This window comes from Natator depressus, chromosome 1, assembly GCF_965152275.1.
Source record: "Natator depressus isolate rNatDep1 chromosome 1, rNatDep2.hap1, whole genome shotgun sequence".
Classification (NCBI taxonomy): domain Eukaryota; kingdom Metazoa; phylum Chordata; order Testudines; family Cheloniidae; genus Natator; species Natator depressus.
In genome coordinates, this window is record NC_134234.1 from 121,341,886 (window position 1) to 121,362,060 (window position 20,175).

Sequence of the window (20,175 nt, forward strand, 5' to 3'; positions counted from 1 at the left end):
TACATGACAATAGGCTGCAGGCATGATGTCATAATGCAACTCCGCTGTGGGGCCGCGGCGCAATGCGGCGCCAGGGTCCTAGCGCGTCTGCGGACAGGACTTGCGGCCGCCGCCTCAGGGAAAGCGGCTACCAGGGGGCATCTCCCCTCCCTCGCCGCCTCGGGCCGCGGGGGAAGGGAGGTGGCGTAAGGCGCGGCAGCCACTGCGGCGGCTCGGCTGCCAGAGGCCCCTGAGCTCCGCCCCGCGGCCGCGGTGGCCGGGGGTGGGGCCTGTGCGGCTCGGGGCGGGTCCCGCAGAGCGGCGGCTGGTGCGGCCGGTTGCGGGCCGGCGGGAGGGACGCGAGCGCTGCGGTGCTGCCGGGCATGAGGATGCCGGTGGGTGCAGCCGCGGGGGCGGAAGGGGCCGCGCAGAGCCCCGGCCCCGCCGCCGTCTCCCTGGGCTTGAGCGTGGCCGTGGTCTCCAGCCTGGTGAACGGTTCCACCTTCGTGCTGCAGAAGAAAGGGATCGTGAGGGCGAGAGGACGAGGTACGGGGGCTGCGGCGCCGCCCGGCACCCCCCTGATTTCCCCCCCTCCCCGAAAAAGCCAGCCCCCGCCTTAACGTTTTGCATTCCCACCCCCTCCCCGGATGTCTCCCTCACAGCCCGGGGAGAGGGTCAGCCCCTGCCCGGCTGGTAGCCACCCCGCTGCAGACGGGGTAGCCCCTCCGGCGCACACGGTAGCCCTTGCAGCCTCATGCATTTCCCCCTTCTAGAGCATCTCCCGCCGCCAGAGGCAGCCTTTGCCCCCCCCGCCAAGGGAGGGGGCCTTTTCTGCTCCCTCCCTCCAGATAACCTGTGGGGGAGGCTCTCAGCCCCTTCAAATAGCTTGTGGGGCGGGCTGAGGTGCTCGGTGCATGTGGGGGACGGGACGCGACGCTATGTCTCATGCTGCCGCACTGCTTTAGAGCGGAGAGCAAGACGGTTTCAGCCGGTGTGGCTACTGTAGAACAGATCTGGCCTCCCTGTTACTTAAACTCTTCACCATAGTCCTTGACCTTCACGTTCTTTCCTTTCAACCTTCCCTGCCCATTTTCCTTGTCTCTGCACTCGTCTTAATCTGATTGCTCCAAGGAATCAGTAAGAAACTTTAAAAAAAAGAAATTAGCTGGAGCGCCGGTCCTATGATCTGAGTTATTGCTGGCCACTGGCTAAAGAGGGAAAGGAAAGGGCCCAGTGGATCTGCTGAGTAGTTTGGCTATACTGAACCTACAGAACGATCGTAAAATCATGGGAATGGTGTGGGAGAGGAAGAAAACAGCCTTCTATCCAGATAGAGAAGTTTGGGTTCTTTTCTAGTCTGTCAAAAACAAATCTGTGGACTCTAGTTAAGTTCTGTTGTTACATGCAGTGCAGCTGTAGTCCTGTCGCTCTTTGGATATTAGAAGGACAAGATGGGTGAGGTAATATCTTTTACTGAACCAATTTCTGTTAGTGAGAGACAAGTTTTTGAGCCCTATAAAGCTCTTCTTCAGGTCTGGAAAGGTACTCCTATGGCTAAATGCAAGTGGAACAGATTGTTTAGCATAAGTAGTTAACACATGTTTTAAAGGAGAGTGGACCCTTAACACCTCTGCAGTCATAAGACAAAAAGAGGGGCTTAGTGGGTTACAGACTTTTGTAACAAGCCATAAATCCAGTGTCTCTATTCAGTCCGTGATTTTTAGTGTCTTAGAAGAGTTTTGAATTTAAGCTCCCAGGCTCATCTTTTGAATGTGTTGTGTAGGTTTCCTTTGGTGATGAAGACTGATAGGTCTGACATAGAGTGATTGCTTTGTGCAGACATAATTCCACTGCTGCAATGATCAACATTCCCCCACAACACACCTTTCAAGAACCATGGTATATCACAACATGGTATAGTTCATCCTGTGCACTAAATGCCGTAATAACTATCTTGGTGAAACCAGACAATCCCTATACTCTCAAATGAATTTACACGGGAAAATGATAAACAAAAACACCCTATGACCTTAGGATGAACACTTTTCACAAAGCAATTGCTCTATAACTGACCTGTTGGTCCTCGTGGATTCTATCTTGAATGGTCCCTTAGAATATGTGCTGATTACTTATGCTAAACAGTCCATTCCACCATATTTAGCTGTGCTGCTCTGGGAGTACATTTCCCAGACCTGAAGAAGAGTTTTGTGTGGCTCGAAAGCTTGTCTCTTTCAGTAAAACATATTACAGTACCTCACCCACCTTTTGACTCTAGATAGGGGAAGAAATATAAACCCCCAGCCTTTTACTGAAAGTAATTTGGGAACCCATCGCTCTCTGTCAGGACTTTAACTGTCACCTGGACATTAAATTACTGAGGTTTTTCACCCAACTTGTAGCCATCCTATATCAGCTATTCAAAGCATAAAGCACCAGCAAGGGCTTTCATGCTCTTCCTTTGGGAGCAATTAGGGTGGATGGAGAAGGTACTCTACATGGAAAAAAATCCATGCAGTTAGGGAACTGACATTCTTTATTTGAATCTGCTTCCAGTCCTGTTACGAAATTTATTCAGTCCTGCTGCCTGAGCAAACTTGATTGTAAAATACAGCCCGTGAAACTTCTCTGATTGTGGATAGTCACATGATGAATTGGTTTCAATGTTCACCCATAAAGTTAAAATATTTTTATATCAGAGGTCAATGGTTGGAGTGAATAGCAAGAAATAAATAACAAAATCCAGATGTGAAGTCAAACTGAAACAGTCAAGAGGAGTTAGGCATAGTCATCAATGTACTTCTGCTTTGTGAAATACTGCAGCACCACTGATCATCTGATTTAAAAACAAATATTTATTTTGCAATATTTCATGTACGTTTGATAAGAGAGTTCTGTTATTAGCTAGAGAAAGATGTAAAAACTCTTTCCATAAAGTTGTACCAATGCATCTCCATTTTATTCTTTCATAGATTCCAAGACCAGAAGGGACCATGTGATCATCTAGTCTGACCTTCTGTATAACACAGGCCATAAAATGTCCCTAAAATAATTCCTACAGCAGATCTTTTAGAAAACATCCCATCTAGAATTAAAAATTGTCAGTAAGGGAGAACCCACCAGGACCCTTGATACATTTTTCTAATGGTTAATTACTCTCACCATTCAAATTTATGCCTTATTTCCAGTTTTAATTTGTCTAGTTTCAACTTCCAGCTAACTTTATTTGTACCCCCTCTTTGTTCTGGTTCTCTCATAAGGACACATTACCAATTATGCTGAATTATGTGGTTATCTTGTTTTATGGAGAAATGCCCACCAAGTATTATAAAACCACCAAACGTTTTTCTTTATTATATAACTGTAAGCCTTAATGTGGAGTTGGATTCCTAAGGTAAAAATGTAGAGCAGTAGCTCACTGTGCTGCCCACTTAAATGTTTCTGACAAATCAACATGATTGTTACAAATTCACAATTTGTCATTTTTTGTGTGTTCTGAAGTCAGTTTTCTAAAGCATGATACTATTTTGCTAACAGAGTTTTTGTGCTTTGAATTTATCTGTGAGAAATAGCAAAATTTGTCTTTCCCCCCCCCCCCCCCTAAATCCTTGCTTTGGAATGATTTCAAGAGGAAACTCATAGACTCTGTGTTGCACTGTAATCAGTTACATGTTTCTTGCAGCAGTCATTCTTTTTGTATTTGTATATATATGTAGGGAGCTCTTGTGGAATCTCTATTCAAATTACCAGAACATGTTAGATATGACCTCCAGAATTTTTTTATATTACTGGTCTAGGACCAGCTCACATTTCAAGATCATGCTGTGTCTAATGTGTTCGTGATGGACTCTTTCATGCATAACAAACAACTTTCAACTGCATTACTACCAGCTGACAGCATGATCCAACAAGTTTATTTTGCATTTTCCACAACTGCAGCATTGTGTGACATTTTAAGGCCCTGTACATACTGCTGTTTTTACTCCTGAGGGCATCCTGTGCCAAAAAATCTGCACACAATATTTTAAAATTCTGCAAGTTTTATTTGTCAATAAATAAATGCAGAGGCTCCAGCGTGGCAGTGGGGAGCACAGGCTATTGGCTGTACGAAGGTGGGAGATCACACTGCAGCCTCCTCAACCCCGGGACATGGACTCAGTGGTGAGGCTGCACCCAACCCTGACACAGCACAAGCCCTGGGTATGCCCCAGAAACACCCTGGGGTCCTGCCCCTCTGCACCAGGCACAACAGGTGTGGGGCAGGAAGGCTCAACCAGGCAGGATCCAAGAGTGGAGTGGCTCAGTGTGGGGTGAGAGGATTCTGTGTGGGACAATCTGGGTGCAGGCAGCTCAGTGGAGGGTCTAGGTGTGGGGGGATCTGGATGCACAGAGGCTTGCGGGTGGGCGGGGCGGTTTCCAGGGGCAGGGGCAATGTGACTGCAGGGGCTTCCAGGTGAAGGTGGTTGGAGCTCAGCGAAGGGGCCTGGGTGTGGGGTCTCAGAAGGGGCATCTGGGTGCTGGGGAAGTGGGACTTGGTGGGGTGGGGGTCTGGGTGCAGCTAATTGGGGTCAGTGGTGTGAGGGTCTGGATGTAGGGGGTGCAGGGGGGTGGGGCTTTTCAGGGTGGGGGTTTGAATGCAGGGAGCTCAGTGGGGGTGGTCTAGGTGCAGAGTTGGGGATCTGGATGCAGGGGGCTCCGGATGCAGGGGGCTCCAGATGCAGGGGTTGAGATTCAGGGGGGTGGGGTTCGCGTATGGAAGGCTAGGGGGAATATGGGCAAATGGGGTGAGACTTGGCAGGGGTGTCTGGGTATGGGAGGTCCAGATGCACGGGGGTTGGGCGGATGGGGGAGCAGCTCCCTGTACAGTGACCCTGTGGCTGAGGAGCAATGGGGGCAGGAAGCAGGAGAGGATGCTGAGCTTCCTGCAGCTGGGGCAGGTTTCTGGGGTGGATCTGACACATCCCCAGCCACTCCTTGCTGGGGAGGAAGAAGTCGCACCCTCTCCTGCCTCTAGCCCAGCTGGGACTAGCAGCTGATCCCGGCTCAGGGTAGGAGCCACTGGCTGGGGTATCCCCAGCCCTGCGGTGATTTACCTCTTCACTGGCTGCTCTGGGTGCCTGAAACATTGTACTTGCGCTGCTAGGAAGTGGTGTCTGACTGCTCTGCAGCTTCCCTGTGCTTCGCTGTCAGAAAGTCATTTTTCTGTGGGGAAGCAAAGAAATCTGTGGGGGACATGAATTCTGCACATGCGCAGTGGTGCAGAATTCCTCCAGGAGTATGCTTTGTAAACACACGTTTTTTTCCCCCTAAAGAAAGTTGTAATTTTTGTTGGGTTCTTTGTGTTTTTTGTTTTGTTTTGTTTGTTTTCATACACAAGTGATATTTATACAACAAACACATTTCAGGAGTAACTTAGTTACAACACTGTTGTCCCCAGCATAAGTAAATCAAATTTCTGTTTTGCTGTGTAGCTGCGACCTAACCATGGGATCTAACCATTTCAAGAATTATGCTAAAGTCTTGAACTGTCAAATTCACATAATTTAACTTTTTTCAGTGTGGGTAGTTGAATGTCTAATATGTAAAATAACGTTAATGTCACAAAATATATAGAAAAGTTACTTGTATCTCCATTATGTTTTTTCTTGGCAAAATCTGAGTGCCAAGCTACTGAGGACAGCATTTCCTAATTGCTATATACAAGAGGGAGCTACAAAAGCCCAGCAAAATTAAGTCGTGAAAATATGAGATGTGGAATCCTAAAAGATACTACTAGGCCAGTGTTTTCTCCATTTTAATATATTGGGCCAGTATAGCTTGAATGTGGAAGTCAGAACTAACACAGGGCATGATCCAAAGCTCATTGTGTCTTTCCACTGATTTCAGTAGGCTTTGCATTAGGTCCATAATTGACAGCCTGGTACTTAACTTGCCTCTTCAAGCTTTTGCTACACTAGTGAATTGAATCCGTGAGATAGTATCAGATTGTGCTTGGAGAGGAAACAGCAGTAGGGGGACAAATATTTTATGAAGTTAGTTTACTAGTGATGATATTTTGTGTAATTTGTACAACTATTGAGACATTTTTATTTTATTTGCAATAACAGAAATGTAATCTGATAAATTAGACACCCACTCAAAAGCTGATCATACTGCTTACTGTCATAATTTTTTCTCCCATTTCAATTCTGATGTGGTTTTAGCAACCATTATTCAAGGAGTTCCTAGAGTTAAAGGTTATTGCTTTATGCTATTTGGGATTCTGAACTTTCAGTTGATGAGTACAACGTTGGTTCGATTTCTAGCAATTCATAAGAGAGCATCTGCTAAAGTAAGAACAGAACTGAAGTGTGGGCATACGAGCAGGAAATAACCAGAATAATGTGATGTTAATGTCTGACACCTTGCAGACTACCGCAGATAAACACAAACGTTACTCTCCTTGAGAGTTTTCCTGGTGTCTAGCCTTGATGGTCTGCATGATATTAGACCTTACATTATTTAGTAGTATTTTCGACAGGCATTCATTTATTTTAACATTGTTTTCTATTTTTTGCTCTGGTCCAGGACTTATTGTAACTCATAATGGACCTTGGACTTTTATAACTTTTTTATATTGATTTTCTTTAGGATTCTCCAATAGGAAAATAAAACTCATGATTTGTGAAGTGTGTCCTGAAAAATCATGCCTTTCTTTTAGTCAAGTTTTAAGAATATCACAACTCCCTAGTAAATTCCACATTAAAAGTCTGAGGTAAAATAGGAGATGAAAAATTCATAACAATTTCTGATAATATAATGAAAATATACAGTCTCAAAATTGGTAGGCAGCTAAATTGGTAGTCTGGAGTTTTCACCCATGTCTTTGAAATGTAACATGTTCACATCCCGGAGAAGGCCTAGATCACGTAGCCACAGGAGACTAAGGGCTTGCCAAAAGTCCACACCCAAACATCTCTGATTTCTCTGTAAGTGTCTTAAATTTGTCCCAGTCCAAGTGGCTTGTAGAAATTATTTTTTGTCTCTTAGGCCAGATTTTCTGAAAGATCACACTATGTCCTGGTAATGAGTCTAACATATATGGTGAATAGAATCTTCAGAAACGTTTGTGGATATTTCAAGGCTTCCTTTTATATAGGATGAGGATATTTTGTAAGCATTTGAAATTGAATTTCTAATGATCAGATGCATTGAGAAAGTGTACCAGGATTAGTTAGGCTAGATTGGAGCTACCATCATAGTTTTTTTTCTAATGTCCTTACAACTGCGTGCGAGTGTGCATGAAAATGATTTCTTAGCTTAGCTTTAATGTTGCTCTTTTATATTTTTTCCAGTAGAATTCATCCACTCTTTTCCCATGTTGCCTTTTCCAGGTACTTCATATTTAACAGATATAGTATGGTGGTCTGGTACTATTGCAAGTAAGTATCTTATGTTGTAAGATAATGTAAAGAATGGAATAGCATAGTTGATTGGATTTTAAATAGCCTATTATATATTGTAGTGTTGATTTTAGCACAGCTTATTAGCCTTCACAGAGTTATCTTTCTACCAAAATGTAAGAAGCCTTCGATATGGAAATTATTAGCACTCACACAGTAACTGTACCTGTGATGCATCCAGGAATTGTGATAGTAAGCTCAATTTTTTAAAAGGCAGTTAAATAAGAAATTGTAATTTCATACCATAAGGGCTTATTTATTCGAGGTTAATTTTTAGATCAAAAAACCCTCAGCCAACTTTTACCTTTTAGTATTTTGTCATTTCTAGCTACAGTATCTTTTTGTCACTCTACTGCAAAAAGTAGGCTGGTGAGTCCTTGGGCATTGCTGAGTATGAGATGAATACAGACCTCTGTGACCCTCACTCTCACAAGTAGTCTCGCTGATTACTCTGAATGGATTGGTGATATCAAAAAGATCCAAGAAAAGGTACAGAGTAGTTAGCATGTTCTGTTCTCAGTTCAGTTAGTGGGAAAGATGGCATCCTACCTTTGTACTCTAATCTATAATCTGTTGGGGACTATTAGAATTGCTGTGATATGGGTTCCTTCAATGTATGTAACTCGCAAATAGTCATTAGACTTTCAGTCGTGTTCCTTGTTTAGCCACAGAGGCAGATTCTCACCCTTGCACAATTCCAGTGGTGCAAAGGAAGTGGAAACCACCAGGTCCCTTGATGAGGATTCTCTCTGTGTGGGGAAGTCTTCTGCAGCAAGTGTAAAGCCAGCAGAGTGGTTCCTCTGTCTGCAGATTACCACCCATGCTGCTTTAATCTGGGTTGGGATGGAATTTGGGAATCTGTAATCAGACCCCTGACAGCCCTGCTACTCTGACCACTGGAAGCTGGGCGCAGTAGCAATTCTGTTCTGTAGTGTTTAAAATGAGCCTGTCTGCTCATTTCTTTTGAGGCCTCCGTTTTGAATATCTGGACAGAAGGAGTGAGAAAAAGAGAGAGGGTTTTCTCAATGTGTCAGCGTAACCTTGATTAAGCCAACTGACTGAGTTTTATGAAGCCAAAATTGCTCAAGAGAATGATCTGTTGGCTACATCCATCAGCTAGCATGTCAAAACTAAGCATCTAGCAGCTTATAAAAGCACCATGGAAAGTGTTAACTAGAACAGTGGCTCTCAACCTTTCCAGAATACTGTACCCCTTTCAGGAATCTGATCTGTCTTCTGTACCCCCAAGTTTCACCTCACTTAAAAATGACTTGCTTACAAAATCTGACCTAAAAATACAAAAGTGTCACAGCATACTATTACTGAAAAATTGCTTATGTTCTCATTTTTACCAGATAATTATAAAATAAATCAATTGGAATATAAATATTGTACTTACATTTCAGTGAATAGTATATAGAGCAGTATAAACAGGTCATTGTATGAAATTTTAGTTTGTACGGATTTTGTTAGTGCTTTTTATGTAGCCTGTTGTAAAACTAGGCAAATATGTAGATGAGTTTATGTACCCCCTGGAATACCTCTGAGTACCCCCAGGGGTACGTGTACCCCTGGTTGAGAACCACTGAATTAGAATGCTGTGGATTCAGAATTTCAATACAGTCACAAACAGCAAGAGCCAGGTAGAGAACTGTGGAACCCAAAGAAGGGTGGATTTTTTGGAATCTAATAAATATCCACAATGCCTTGGGGAAACTACAGCAGTTAATATCCTATACATTAGAAATTGGCTGGTTTGGGATTTTGGATGACTAACAAAACCATCAGAGACTCTTATCAGTTTGCCTCCCACAAGGTTTATTTAAATAACTTGGTTCCCTGATACAAAAGAGTGAATTCACTTGCAAGTGACAGTGTTAAATAAGAGCCATTATTTCAATGTAAACATCTAGACCTAGAAAAAACACCAGCTGTGGGTTTTTTGGTGGTGGAATCCACAGGATTACTGCAGACTTCAAAGAAGAAGAGCTCAAATACTACTGAGATGGATCCATATAAATAGAAGAATGGATAGTTCTGCAGTGCAAGGCTTTTAACAGCAGGCAAGTGGTAACAGCTATAAAAAGATGCATTTCTGAGTGTTCTCAATAAATGGCACCCTGCTACTGAGAGTTTTCCAAGAAAACACGTGGTTTTCCAAGATAAGACTGAAAGTGTTGCACATGTTCCCAGTGTTTGCAATGTGAACGTTTGAGTGCTTTGCCCAGCAAAAGAAACTTTTTTAAAAATAGCCTTGATGAGACCTCTGTATGTGGTCTGCAAGAAGATGGTCAACCATTTTAAACATATTTATTTGAGCATAAGCTTTCGTGAGCTACAGTATGCTCAAATAAATGTTAGTCTCTAAGGTGCCACAAGTCCTCCTTTTCTTTTTGCGAATACAGACTAACATGGCTGCTACTCTGAAACCTGTCATTTTAAACATTATGTTGCCGTTTCCAACGTAAGAAGCAAACTACAAGCAGAAATGAGCCTCCCTACAGATTGGCTGTAGTGGGACATAGGGCTTGTCTTCACTATGGGGGTATATCAACCTAAGTTACGCTACTCCAACTGTGTGAATAACGTAGTTAGGTTGACGTAGCTTAGGTCGACTTATTGCAGTGTCTTCACTGTGCTGCTCTCCAGTCGACTTACCTTACTCTTCTTGGAGAGGTGGAGTACCAGGGTCGAGTGGAGAGCGCTCTGCCATCGATTTAGCGGGTCTTCACTAGACCCGCTAAATCGGTCCCTGGCGGCACCATAGTGAAGACCAGCCCTCAGTCACAAAGTGCTGCTCCTTGAATCATATGTAGAAAACTAACAGACTCATCATTTTCTGCTCAGAGGAAGCAAAGGCGTTGGCTCAGGCATACTGAAACATAGCCAAGATTATTATTGACTTGAGTTGTTTGAGGAGTTAATTCAATTTAGATTATAAACTCTTTGGGACAAAGACCGTCTCTTTGTTCTGTATTTGTTCAGTGACTAGGGCTCCTAGGAGCCACTACGATACAAATAGTGAAGAATAATAACTTGAGTAGAACTTCAGAGATACTTATGTATTTTTCTTTGTACCGCTACTAGGCAGGGCCGTCCCTAGCTATTTTGGTGCCCTACGCAGCCCCCCAGGCCTCCATGGGCGGGAGCGGGGAGGGCTGTGTGGGGCCCTGTCCCAGGCCTCCGCGGGATGGGGGGGCTGGCCCCAGGACTCGGCGGGGGGGGGGGGCTGGCTGGCCACTTCCTGCGGGAAGTGGAGTGACCCGGCCCCAGCCTGTTCTGCTCCCCAGGCTCCCAGCCACACCGCCAGCGAGTGCTGGGGGGCAGTTCCCCCCCCCCACCCCCAAGCCTGGGAGCCAGGGGAGTGGAGCAGGCTGGGACCGGGTTGCTCCACTTACCACGCCGTGAGTGCAGGGTTGGGCCTGGCTGCAATCTTCAGGGAAGTGGGGGTGGGGTGGGGCAGGGAAGGGGTGGGAAGAGGCAGGGCTGGGGTGGAGCAGGGGCGGGGGCCTGGGGAAGAGCTGGACCAGGGGCTGGAGCAGCACGCAGCTGCACAGGGCACCAGGAAATGTGGTGCCCCAAATTTCATGGTGCCCTAAGCAGCTGCGTGCTTTGCGTATGGGTAAGAACGGCCCTGCTACTAGGCCTCTGACAACCCACCTCAGCCATGAAGTCAAGGGATCTGAGCCATGAAAAAGCAAATTTTAATTTGAGCAACTGAGCAGTGGGGAGTCCCAAGGAGGATATGGTGTATCCAGCATACTCTCTCTTCAGTTCAAGGTCTTTCCCTTCAACTCTGAATATCTCCAAGCCAGAGCTGCCGAATGTGCTTGCTGAAAACACATGCACACAAACGAGAGAGAGAGCTCAATAAAGATCAGAGCTTAGAGGGACTATAATCCAGTTCTAGCTAAAGACCACATGCAAAAGATCATGACCAACTCTTGGGCTTCACAGATGTGGCTGACTGACTGCTGGCTACCTCACTAGATTCAGTATTACATGCACAGGAAACACCAGTGAATTGAGTCAGCATAATGCTACCATACTCCACATCCGGAAGTCCCGGATGACTGGAAAAAGGCTAATGTAGTGCCAATCTTTAAAAAAGGGAAGAAGGAGGATCCTGGGAACTACAGGCCAGTCAGCCTCACCTCAGTCCCTGGAAAAATCATGGAGCAGGTCCTCAAAGAATCAATCCTGAAGCACTTACATGAGAGGAAAGTGATCAGGAACAGTCAGCATGGATTCACCAAGGGAAGGTCATGCCTGACTAATCTAATCGCCTTTTATGATGAGATTACTGGTTCTGTGGATGAAGGGAAAGCAGTGGATGTATTGTTTCTTGACTTTAGCAAAGCTTTTGACACGGTCTCCCACAGTATTCTTGTCAGCAAGTTAAGGAAGTATGGGCTGGATGAATGCACTATAAGGTGGGTAGAAAGCTGGCTAGATTGTCGGGCTCAACGGGTAGTGATCAATGGCTCCATGTCTAGTTGGCAGCCGGTGTCAAGTGGAGTGCCCCAGGGGTCGGTCCTGGGGCCGGTTTTGTTCAATATCTTCATAAATGATCTGGAGGATGGTGTGGATTGCACTCTCAGCAAATTTGCAGATGATACTAAACTGGGAGAAGTGGTAGATACGCTGGAGGGGAGGGATAGGATACAGAAGGACCTAGACAAATTGGAGGATTGGGCCAAAAGAAATCTGATGAGGTTCAATAAGGATAAGTGCAGGGTCCTGCACTTAGGACGGAAGAATCCAATGCACCGCTACAGACTAGGGACCGAATGGCTAGGCAGCAGTTCTGCGGAAAAGGACCTAGGGGTGACAGTGGACGAGAAGCTGGATATGAGTCAACAGTGTGCCCTTGTTGCCAAGAAGGCCAATGGCATTTTGGGATGTATAAGTAGGGGCATAGCGAGCAGATCGAGGGACGTGATCGTTCCCCTCTATTCGACACTGGTGAGGCCTCATCTGGAGTACTGTGTCCAGTTTTGGGCCCCACACTACAAGAAGGATGTGGATAAATTGGAGAGAGTCCAGCGAAGGGCAACAAAAATGATTAGGGGTCTAGAGCACATGACTTATGAAGAGAGGCTGAGGGAGCTGGGATTGTTTAGTCTGCAGAAGAGAAGAATGAGGGGGGATTTGATAGCTGCTTTCAACTACCTGAAAGGGGGTTCCAAAGAGGATGGCTCTAGACTGTTCTCAATGGTAGCAGATGACAGAACGAGGAGTAATGGTCTCAAGTTGCAATGGGGGAGGTTTAGATTGGATATTAGGAAAAACTTTTTCACTAAGAGGGTGGTGAAACACTGGAATGCGTTACCTAGGGAGGTGGTAGAATCTCCTTCCTTAGAGGTTTTTAAGGTCAGGCTTGACAAAGCCCTGGCTGGGATGATTTAGTTGGGGATTGGTCCTGCTTCAAGCAGGGGGTTGGACTAGATGACCTTCTGGGGTCCCTTCCAACCCTGATATTCTATGATTCTATGATCTTGTAAATTTTTCTTTCCTCAGTGTTCCTGATGAGGTTCCTCGGCTTTACTGAGCTGTGAACTTATGTGGTGAATGAATTAATGTTTGTGTAGTGCTTTGCAGATGTAAAGCACTAGTTAAGTATAAAGTAGTAGTATAATGATGATGATATTTGACAGTAGAGTGCAGAAAGCTTTGGTTTCTTAAAATGATTTGATTTTAAGTGCTAATAATGGCCACAGCTTGAAATTCCAGTTTTGTCTAGTATATTGTACTGCACATTCAGTCTTTTTTTGTCTATTATTATTGATAACTAATATCAAAGCTGTCTTATTGCAAGGACGTGCTGGCCGCCACTTCCCATAGCTCCCATTGGCTGGGAACAGCAAACCGCACCCACTGGGAGCTGCAGGCGACAGTGCCTGTGGACTGTCAACATAAACAAAATATCTCATGGCTTGTCAGTGGATTACCCTGATGGGCCGTGTGCCAAAGGTTGCCGACCCCTGATATAGAACGTGGGATGCCTAAATTCAGAGCTCCCTACATCAGGAAATTTGAGTGCAACCCATGACAGGGTTTCAAATTCTCAGTCTCTTGACTCTTCCCTACTTAATTATGAAAAATTATTGAAGAGACCATTAATGAGCAGAATTATTGACGATGCTCTCTTGGTGCCTTCTCTTTTGCAAACAGCCTTTATTTAAAAATAATATTTAAAAAATCAGACAGCTGGAAAATTTAGTTTTTGTATAACTGAAAAGTTATGGGCAGAACTAAACAGTTCAATAATGTTCATCTTCCAGTCAGGTCAGTAGTTATGAGCCAGTATTGAGTAGCTTTTCATTATTCCTATTTACTAAGGGATTTAAAGTACTCTTTTGTGGTTCTCTTAACAGTGGCACTTGGTCAAATTGGGAATTTCTTGGCCTACACTGCAGTTCCAACTGTGTTAGTGACTCCTCTAGGAGCTCTTGGCGTTCCATTTGGGTAAGAATTGTATTCATTTATTTGAATGCTGAATTACTTGCTAGTAAAATATAGATTCTAAATAAAATCTGTGACCCATTGGTGTTCCATCAGGAAAACATCATGCTTGTGGATATTAGCTTTCCCTTTAACGTTTTAATGAAGTGTAATAAACGTAGTTGACACGTTCTTTGCCCAGAAAGATTAATAGTGTTTAAATGTCAGCTATTATCAACAACTTAAACAGATTACCAAAATTGCACCACATGTTTGTAGTGTTAAATGATCAGTTTTCAGGATAAAGAGAGGTAAATAGTGGTGTCCCCCAGGGGTCTATACTGGGCCCAGTCCTGTTCAACATATTCATAAATGATCTGGAAAAAGGGGTAAACAGTAAGGTGGCAAAATTTGCAGATGATAAAAAACTAGTCAAGATAGTTAAGTCCCAGGCAGACTGTGAAGAGCTACAAAAGGATCTCTCAAAACTGGGTGACTGGGCAACAAAATGGCAGATGAAATTCTGTGTTGATAAATGCAAAGTAATGCACACTGGAAAACATAATCCCAACTATACATATAAAATGATGGAGTATATATTAGCTGTTACCACTCAAGAAAGAGATCTTGGAATCATTGTGGATTGTTCTCTGAAAACATCAACTCAATGTGCAGCGGCCATCAAAAAGCGAACAGAATGTTGGGAATCATTAAGAAAGGGATAGATAATAAGACAGGTCACAGGCCGTGAATTTTTGTTTACTGCCCGTGACCTGTTCGTGACTTTTACTAAAAATACCTGTGACTAAAACCGAGCCTTAATTATGCATCTGAACTGCATTGATCATCTACTTTAGGCTGCAGAATGTTTGGGGTTGGTGTCAGGTCTTCCTTTGCCTTGAACACAGAGTTGAACAGTGTCTTTGGTATGTTTGGGCCATTTACTTGTTTGAATCCAGCCTGTTGTGTTAGTGACCAAAAATCATTGCTACCTCTTTACTGCTTGTGGCCCATGTGAAATGGATTGGTAGTCTCCCACCAGATGGCTGTGGGATAGGTGTCTGCCTCACAGTTGGCCTGGCCCCCTTGTGCTCTCAGCTAAGAGGTTGAGGGTTCAATGAACATAAAGACTGAATTTATTTTCTGCCTTCCTCCCCTGTCTTGGGTCAGGGCTGAAGCATGTAAATGGGCTACATGAAGACTATTTTTGGAAGTAAACAAAGGGCTGGCAAGTAATACCCTAGCTGAGAGATGTGTATTAAGAGATTGAATAATTTAGATTAATTTTAATTTTCTTCCACTTTGTGAAAGGTCCATTTTAGCTTCTTACTTACTGAAAGAAAAACTCAACATTCTCGGCAAGTTGGGATGTCTGCTGAGCTGTGCTGGGTCTGTTGTTCTCATAATTCATTCCCCAAAATCTGAGAGTGTAACGACTCAGGCTGAGCTTGAAGAGAAGCTTACAAATCCAGGTACTTCGTTCTCTTACGAAATTATGATAGCATTGTCCAGGAACACTTATTTGAAGGGAATAGTTGCTTCCCCAAAGCAGCAACGTTAGTGGTATTAAGGCTTCTGCATTCCTAGGCAAATACGGTATAAAGGAGACACACCATCATGGTTTCTATACATGAAAACTACCTCTTCAGTGTAATAGAATTCCCGGAGTGTGCCAACAACATGGTGTATAAAGGAGAAATTATAGATATGATTTTTTCAAAAAGGGCCTGGGTGAGTTAGGAGCCTAACTTCCTTTGACTCAGGCACTTCTGAAAATGTACCTTTTGACAGCATCTGTCATGAGGCTATTAATTAAAAAAACTAAATTAAGCAGTAAAAAACATGGATTAAGCAGTAAACTGTCCTGAGTTAGAAACTGGCCAGCAACAAATTCAAAGACTCTGATCTTGGGTTGTCTGAGTTTGTAGTTTCCTGTTTCTGGTGCTGTCCAGGAGCCAGACAGTTATTGGCATAAGTTAGTCTGCTCTAATGTATTCAACTACCTCTGGCCACAAAGCACCATTCTATAAACTGGGGCTCAATGGGGTATAGAAACATGCTGGTTATGCCCCCCTATGCCAAGGGGTTGAGAACATGGGGAACAGTGGTATAGGAGCTACAGTAGCTTCTGTACCACCTAAGGATTCTCCCATGCAGGTGGAATCCTCTATTAGCTGGTAAACTGATGTTGCAGTTGCTTTGTGACACCAAGGAGGCGCAGAGTAGCCATAGCAAGGGCTAGGATCTGATCTAAAGAAGAAATAAAGTTGTCAAGATGGTAACTTCCCAAAAGTGGTGGGTTTTTTTGTTTTTTTTAGTGCTTTGAAATAATTCTCCATTTCAGTTTTTCCTTACAATGAAAATCATTGCATATTTGCATGGTAAGTCAAGAACTGCAAATACATTTTCTTTTTTTAAGTGATGAAACCAAGTTGGCTGTAAGTTGGACTTGTAACCTGTTTTCTAAAATGATGAAGAGCTGTTTTATGTAGTTTCCTCTTAAGGAAAGAATCAAAACTATAATTCCATGAGCTCATTTTAAGGGGTTCTAGACAAAAATTGAATCTTTGTGGGTAAAATCCTTGCACTTCTTGCTGCCAAATAGATTCTATTAGGTCTTAAATGGTGCACATATACATTACTTATGTTTCAAATAGATGTTTGCTTTGGCACACTGAAGGCATGTATGCAGGTGCCAATAAAACATGTTGTGAAGTTCCTTTTCTTTCCTCCTATTCACTGGACTGACTTGCTTTTAAACCGTTCCTGACGTGATAGTTGTTTGGCATACTCTCTGTGCTTCATGTATGCCTAAGCCACTTCAATTTTTCTCTCAGAATAGCTAAATTGGGAACTATTTAATATTTTCAGTTTCACTGAAACTCAAACCTAAAGTGTACCTGAAAGTGTTAGTAAAGGAAATATTGTTGCGTGTTTAATAGTCCAACCAGACCAAAATTAACTATTGAAGTGTGTCCTGTTCATCCCATTGACTTTAATGAGACTTAAGTATGTGCTTAGGTACTTTGGTCATAGTGATGAATGTGGTTATATCACAACCATTCTTCATAGGGGACTTTAATAGGAATATAATGTCAGCTTTAAAAAAAACTTTAAATCCAGTGACAGTGTGAAACAGTTGGTATTCATACATTATTATTTGACTTGCACAAAGAGGGTAAGAGCAGCAACTGTCATAGTTGTACATTGATCTAACCAATTTCAAAGGCTTTTGTTCTTTATTTGATAGGAAATCCTCAGCTTTGTGTACATATCCTTATATGTTACCATGTTCAGGGGTTCACGACTGAGCCTTTAAATATTTCTAATAAATTATCCTGGGGCAAATGTTTCTACCTTGTCATTAACAAGCCATTACCTTTTTTTTTTTCTTTGTTTTTTCAGTGTTTGTGGGCTACCTCTGCACAGTACTTCTCATGCTTCTCCTGCTTATCTTCTGGATAGCGCCAGCTCATGGACCTACTAATATCATGGTTTACATCAGTATTTGCTCACTGTTGGGCAGTTTCACTGTGCCCAGCACAAAAGGCATTGGGCTGGCTGCTCAAGATATCTTTTACAATAATCCATCAAGTCAAAGAGCCTTGTATCTCTGTTTGGTTCTTCTGGCAGTGTTAGGATGTAGCATCATCATTCAGTTCAAGTATATCAATAAGGCACTGGAATGTTTTGACTCATCTGTGTTTGGTGCCATCTACTACGTCGTGTTCACCACTTTAGTCCTGCTGGCCTCAGCCATCCTTTTTAGGGAGTGGAGTAACGTGGGAGTGGTAGATTTCTTGGGGATGGCTTGTGGATTCACCACTGTATCCATTGGAATTGTTCTTATACAAGTCTTCAAGGAGTTCAACTTCAATATTGGGGATTTGAATAAACCTAATATAAAGACAGATTAAAATCATATTTGAGGGGAACTGGAATGGCTCAGGGAATGATACAGAGCCTTCCATTTCTAGGTAACTGATTCCAGTATGATTGAGATTGGCAGTTGTTACCCTCTGAGAGAGTGGTAGCTTGTGTGAAATGAATTGGTGGCCTCCATCCAATTTTAATGGACAGTTGTCCACATACCCAAAATCACCATAATAAGTTGACATTAACTGGTATCATTGCTGACTGTCTCAGCAGAAAGGCTAAGGAATGAATCAGCATAGAGACTGATGTATCTCCTTGCCCCTAAAAGGTGGTCTATCCAGAAAAGGTTTGATGACATTCTGGCAGGCCAGTATAGGAAATCTTTACATTAGACTGCCTGTGATGTACTCGTTCTGTGGATAGAGAACATCAGTTTCTAATGCACTCAGTCCAGCACCTTTCATGAATGGTGTATGCCCTTTAAAAAAAAATTGTAAGCAAATGGAACAATTCTGTTAATTTCCTTAAAACAGCAATGTGTTCACAGTCCAGGCTGTGAATTGTGAAAAAAATGTTGATTTGAATTGTGGACTACAGGTTTGTCCTTTGTACAGTAACTGCCTCCGCAATTTGGACTGACACAGGTGAATGCACTGGGGGAGGCGGGGAGTTCTAAATTAAGTCATTGGTATAGAGTAGTGCATCTAACCCTTAAAAGCTTGCACTACTTACTTACCAACTGAAACTAGCTCACAGATCCAGCTGAAACTAGCATCCAGATTACAGGTATACATTTTATTCATAACTCTTTTAAGTGCATTAAGACATACAGCATTCATCCAAGAGCTTTTAATGGTTCATGGACAGGAAGAGGGTGAAGGACGTGATGCACAGTCTTCCTGTATACATGGTGGGTTATCCAGTGCCTTTGTAATCTAAAAATACCACTTAATTTGAATGAGTTTGTTTCTGCGACCTTGTAACAGGTTAGAATAATCCAGTTTTGTTGTCTGTAATATTTGGCTGTATTCAAATTATAAGCATGTAAAGCAGACAGAAAGGTCAGAATATTTTTGGAAAGGTTTCCAAGCCTGAAGTCAATACTGAGATGCTTTGGTGGCTTCTGCGAACATCTATAATCATAATGAGAAGTAACTGATAAGAGGTCTACTTACAGCAATCCAGTATATGTAGAATCCAGTTATACAACAGAATATAGGAAACTATTTAATAAAGTAGCTAATTGACAAAATTGTTCTTCAGAACAGGATAATGAGTAAATGGATTTATGTGTCATTAGATTGCTGATTATGAAATCAGGCTGTGAACTGGCACTGTTATGAGCAAAATTTTTGTGAGAAGTACAGGTGTGAGATTTCTTCATTAACTCAGAAGGATGGGTAAGATTATGGCCTTTAGAAAGGTGGAGTTGAGTAACCCAGTACACATGCATTCAGATCCAGTATTTCACAGCTGCGTTATAGTTCTGCAGCAGTATTTTAAAGGCTTGTGCAAGTGGCCCAAGCCATGGTACAATTGGTTTGGATGACTGGAGTACAGTATATGAATGTGTCAAAGAATAGGAGAAATTACTGATATTCACAGAAGGATGTATTGATCTTGTCCTTGGAGTGAAAATAATTTTCATAGTATAATGTAATCAGTGATCATTATATACATAATGTCATTGGAAGAGTGTACCAAAAGCTTGAAAATAAGTGAGAGAGAAATTCTTTTGTTTTAAATTTGGAGATAAAAGTAGATTTGTGTAGCATATAATTACTGAACACCTGGCAGTCCAGAATCTCTCATGAGACAAAACGGGGGGTCACCAGACACCATTTGAGAAGGTTACAGATGTCAGTCTATAACAGGGGTCGGCAACCTTTGAGAAGTGGTGTGCCAAGTCTTCATTAATTTAAGGTTTCGCGTGCCAGTAATAAATTTTACATTTACAGGGGCCCGCGACAGAACCCCAGACTGGCAGGGGGCTGAGCAGGGCCGGTGGCCAGGACCCCAGCTGGCAGGGGGCTGGGCGGCTGGAACCCTAGACCAGCAGTGAGGTGAGCAGAGCCAGCGGCTGGTATCCTAGGCTGGCAGCAGGCTGAGCGGGGCCGATGGCCAGGACCCTGGCTGGCAAGGGGCCGGTGGCTGGAACCCTAGATCATCAGCGGGCTAAGCGGGGTGGCAGATAGAACCCCAGACTGGCAGCGGCTCCCCTGCTGCCAGTCTGGGGTTCTGGCCGCTGGCTCTTGCCAGCTGGGGTCCCGGCCGCTGGCCCCGCTCAGCCCACTGCCGACCTGGGGTTCCGTTCACCCAGGCAGGCAGCAGGCTGAGTGGGGCCGGCGGCCGGGACCCCGGCTGGCAGCAGTGTGCCAGTAAAAATCAGCTTGCATGCCACCGGTTGCCGACCCCTGGTGTGTAACAAGAGGTCAAG

At 43.6% G+C, this 20,175-nt stretch overlaps 1 protein-coding gene across 2 annotated transcripts; it reads left to right on the plus strand.

Annotated features, from left to right (window-relative positions):
- The first annotated feature begins 328 nt into the window (after positions 1 to 328).
- Positions 329 to 19,908, plus strand: NIPA1 (NIPA magnesium transporter 1). Of its 2 annotated transcripts, XM_074945404.1 has the most exons (5): positions 329 to 525; positions 7,350 to 7,397; positions 13,796 to 13,886; positions 15,174 to 15,334; positions 17,268 to 19,908. In XM_074945404.1, the coding sequence occupies exons 1-5, from the start codon at positions 363 to 365 to the stop codon at positions 17,777 to 17,779; spliced, it is 975 nt and encodes a 324-aa protein (XP_074801505.1). In that variant the 5' UTR covers positions 329 to 362; the 3' UTR covers positions 17,780 to 19,908. The 2 variants fall into 2 exon arrangements, with proteins under 2 accessions (XP_074801505.1, XP_074801514.1); XM_074945413.1 differs by lacking the exon at positions 7,350 to 7,397.
- Positions 19,909 to 20,175: the final 267 nt, after the last annotated feature.

Bases quoted from the DNA above. Each gene is read 5' to 3' on its own strand.
- NIPA1 (XM_074945404.1), top strand. From the start codon at position 363: ATGAGGATGCCGGTGGGTGCAGCCGCGGGGGCGGAAGGGGCCGCGCAG. The intron at 7,398-13,795 runs GTAAGTATCTTA...TTCTCTTAACAG, and splicing joins GTGGTCTGGTACTATTGCAA to TGGCACTTGGTCAAATTGGG. The intron at 15,335-17,267 runs GTACTTCGTTCT...TTGTTTTTTCAG, and splicing joins AGAGAAGCTTACAAATCCAG to TGTTTGTGGGCTACCTCTGC.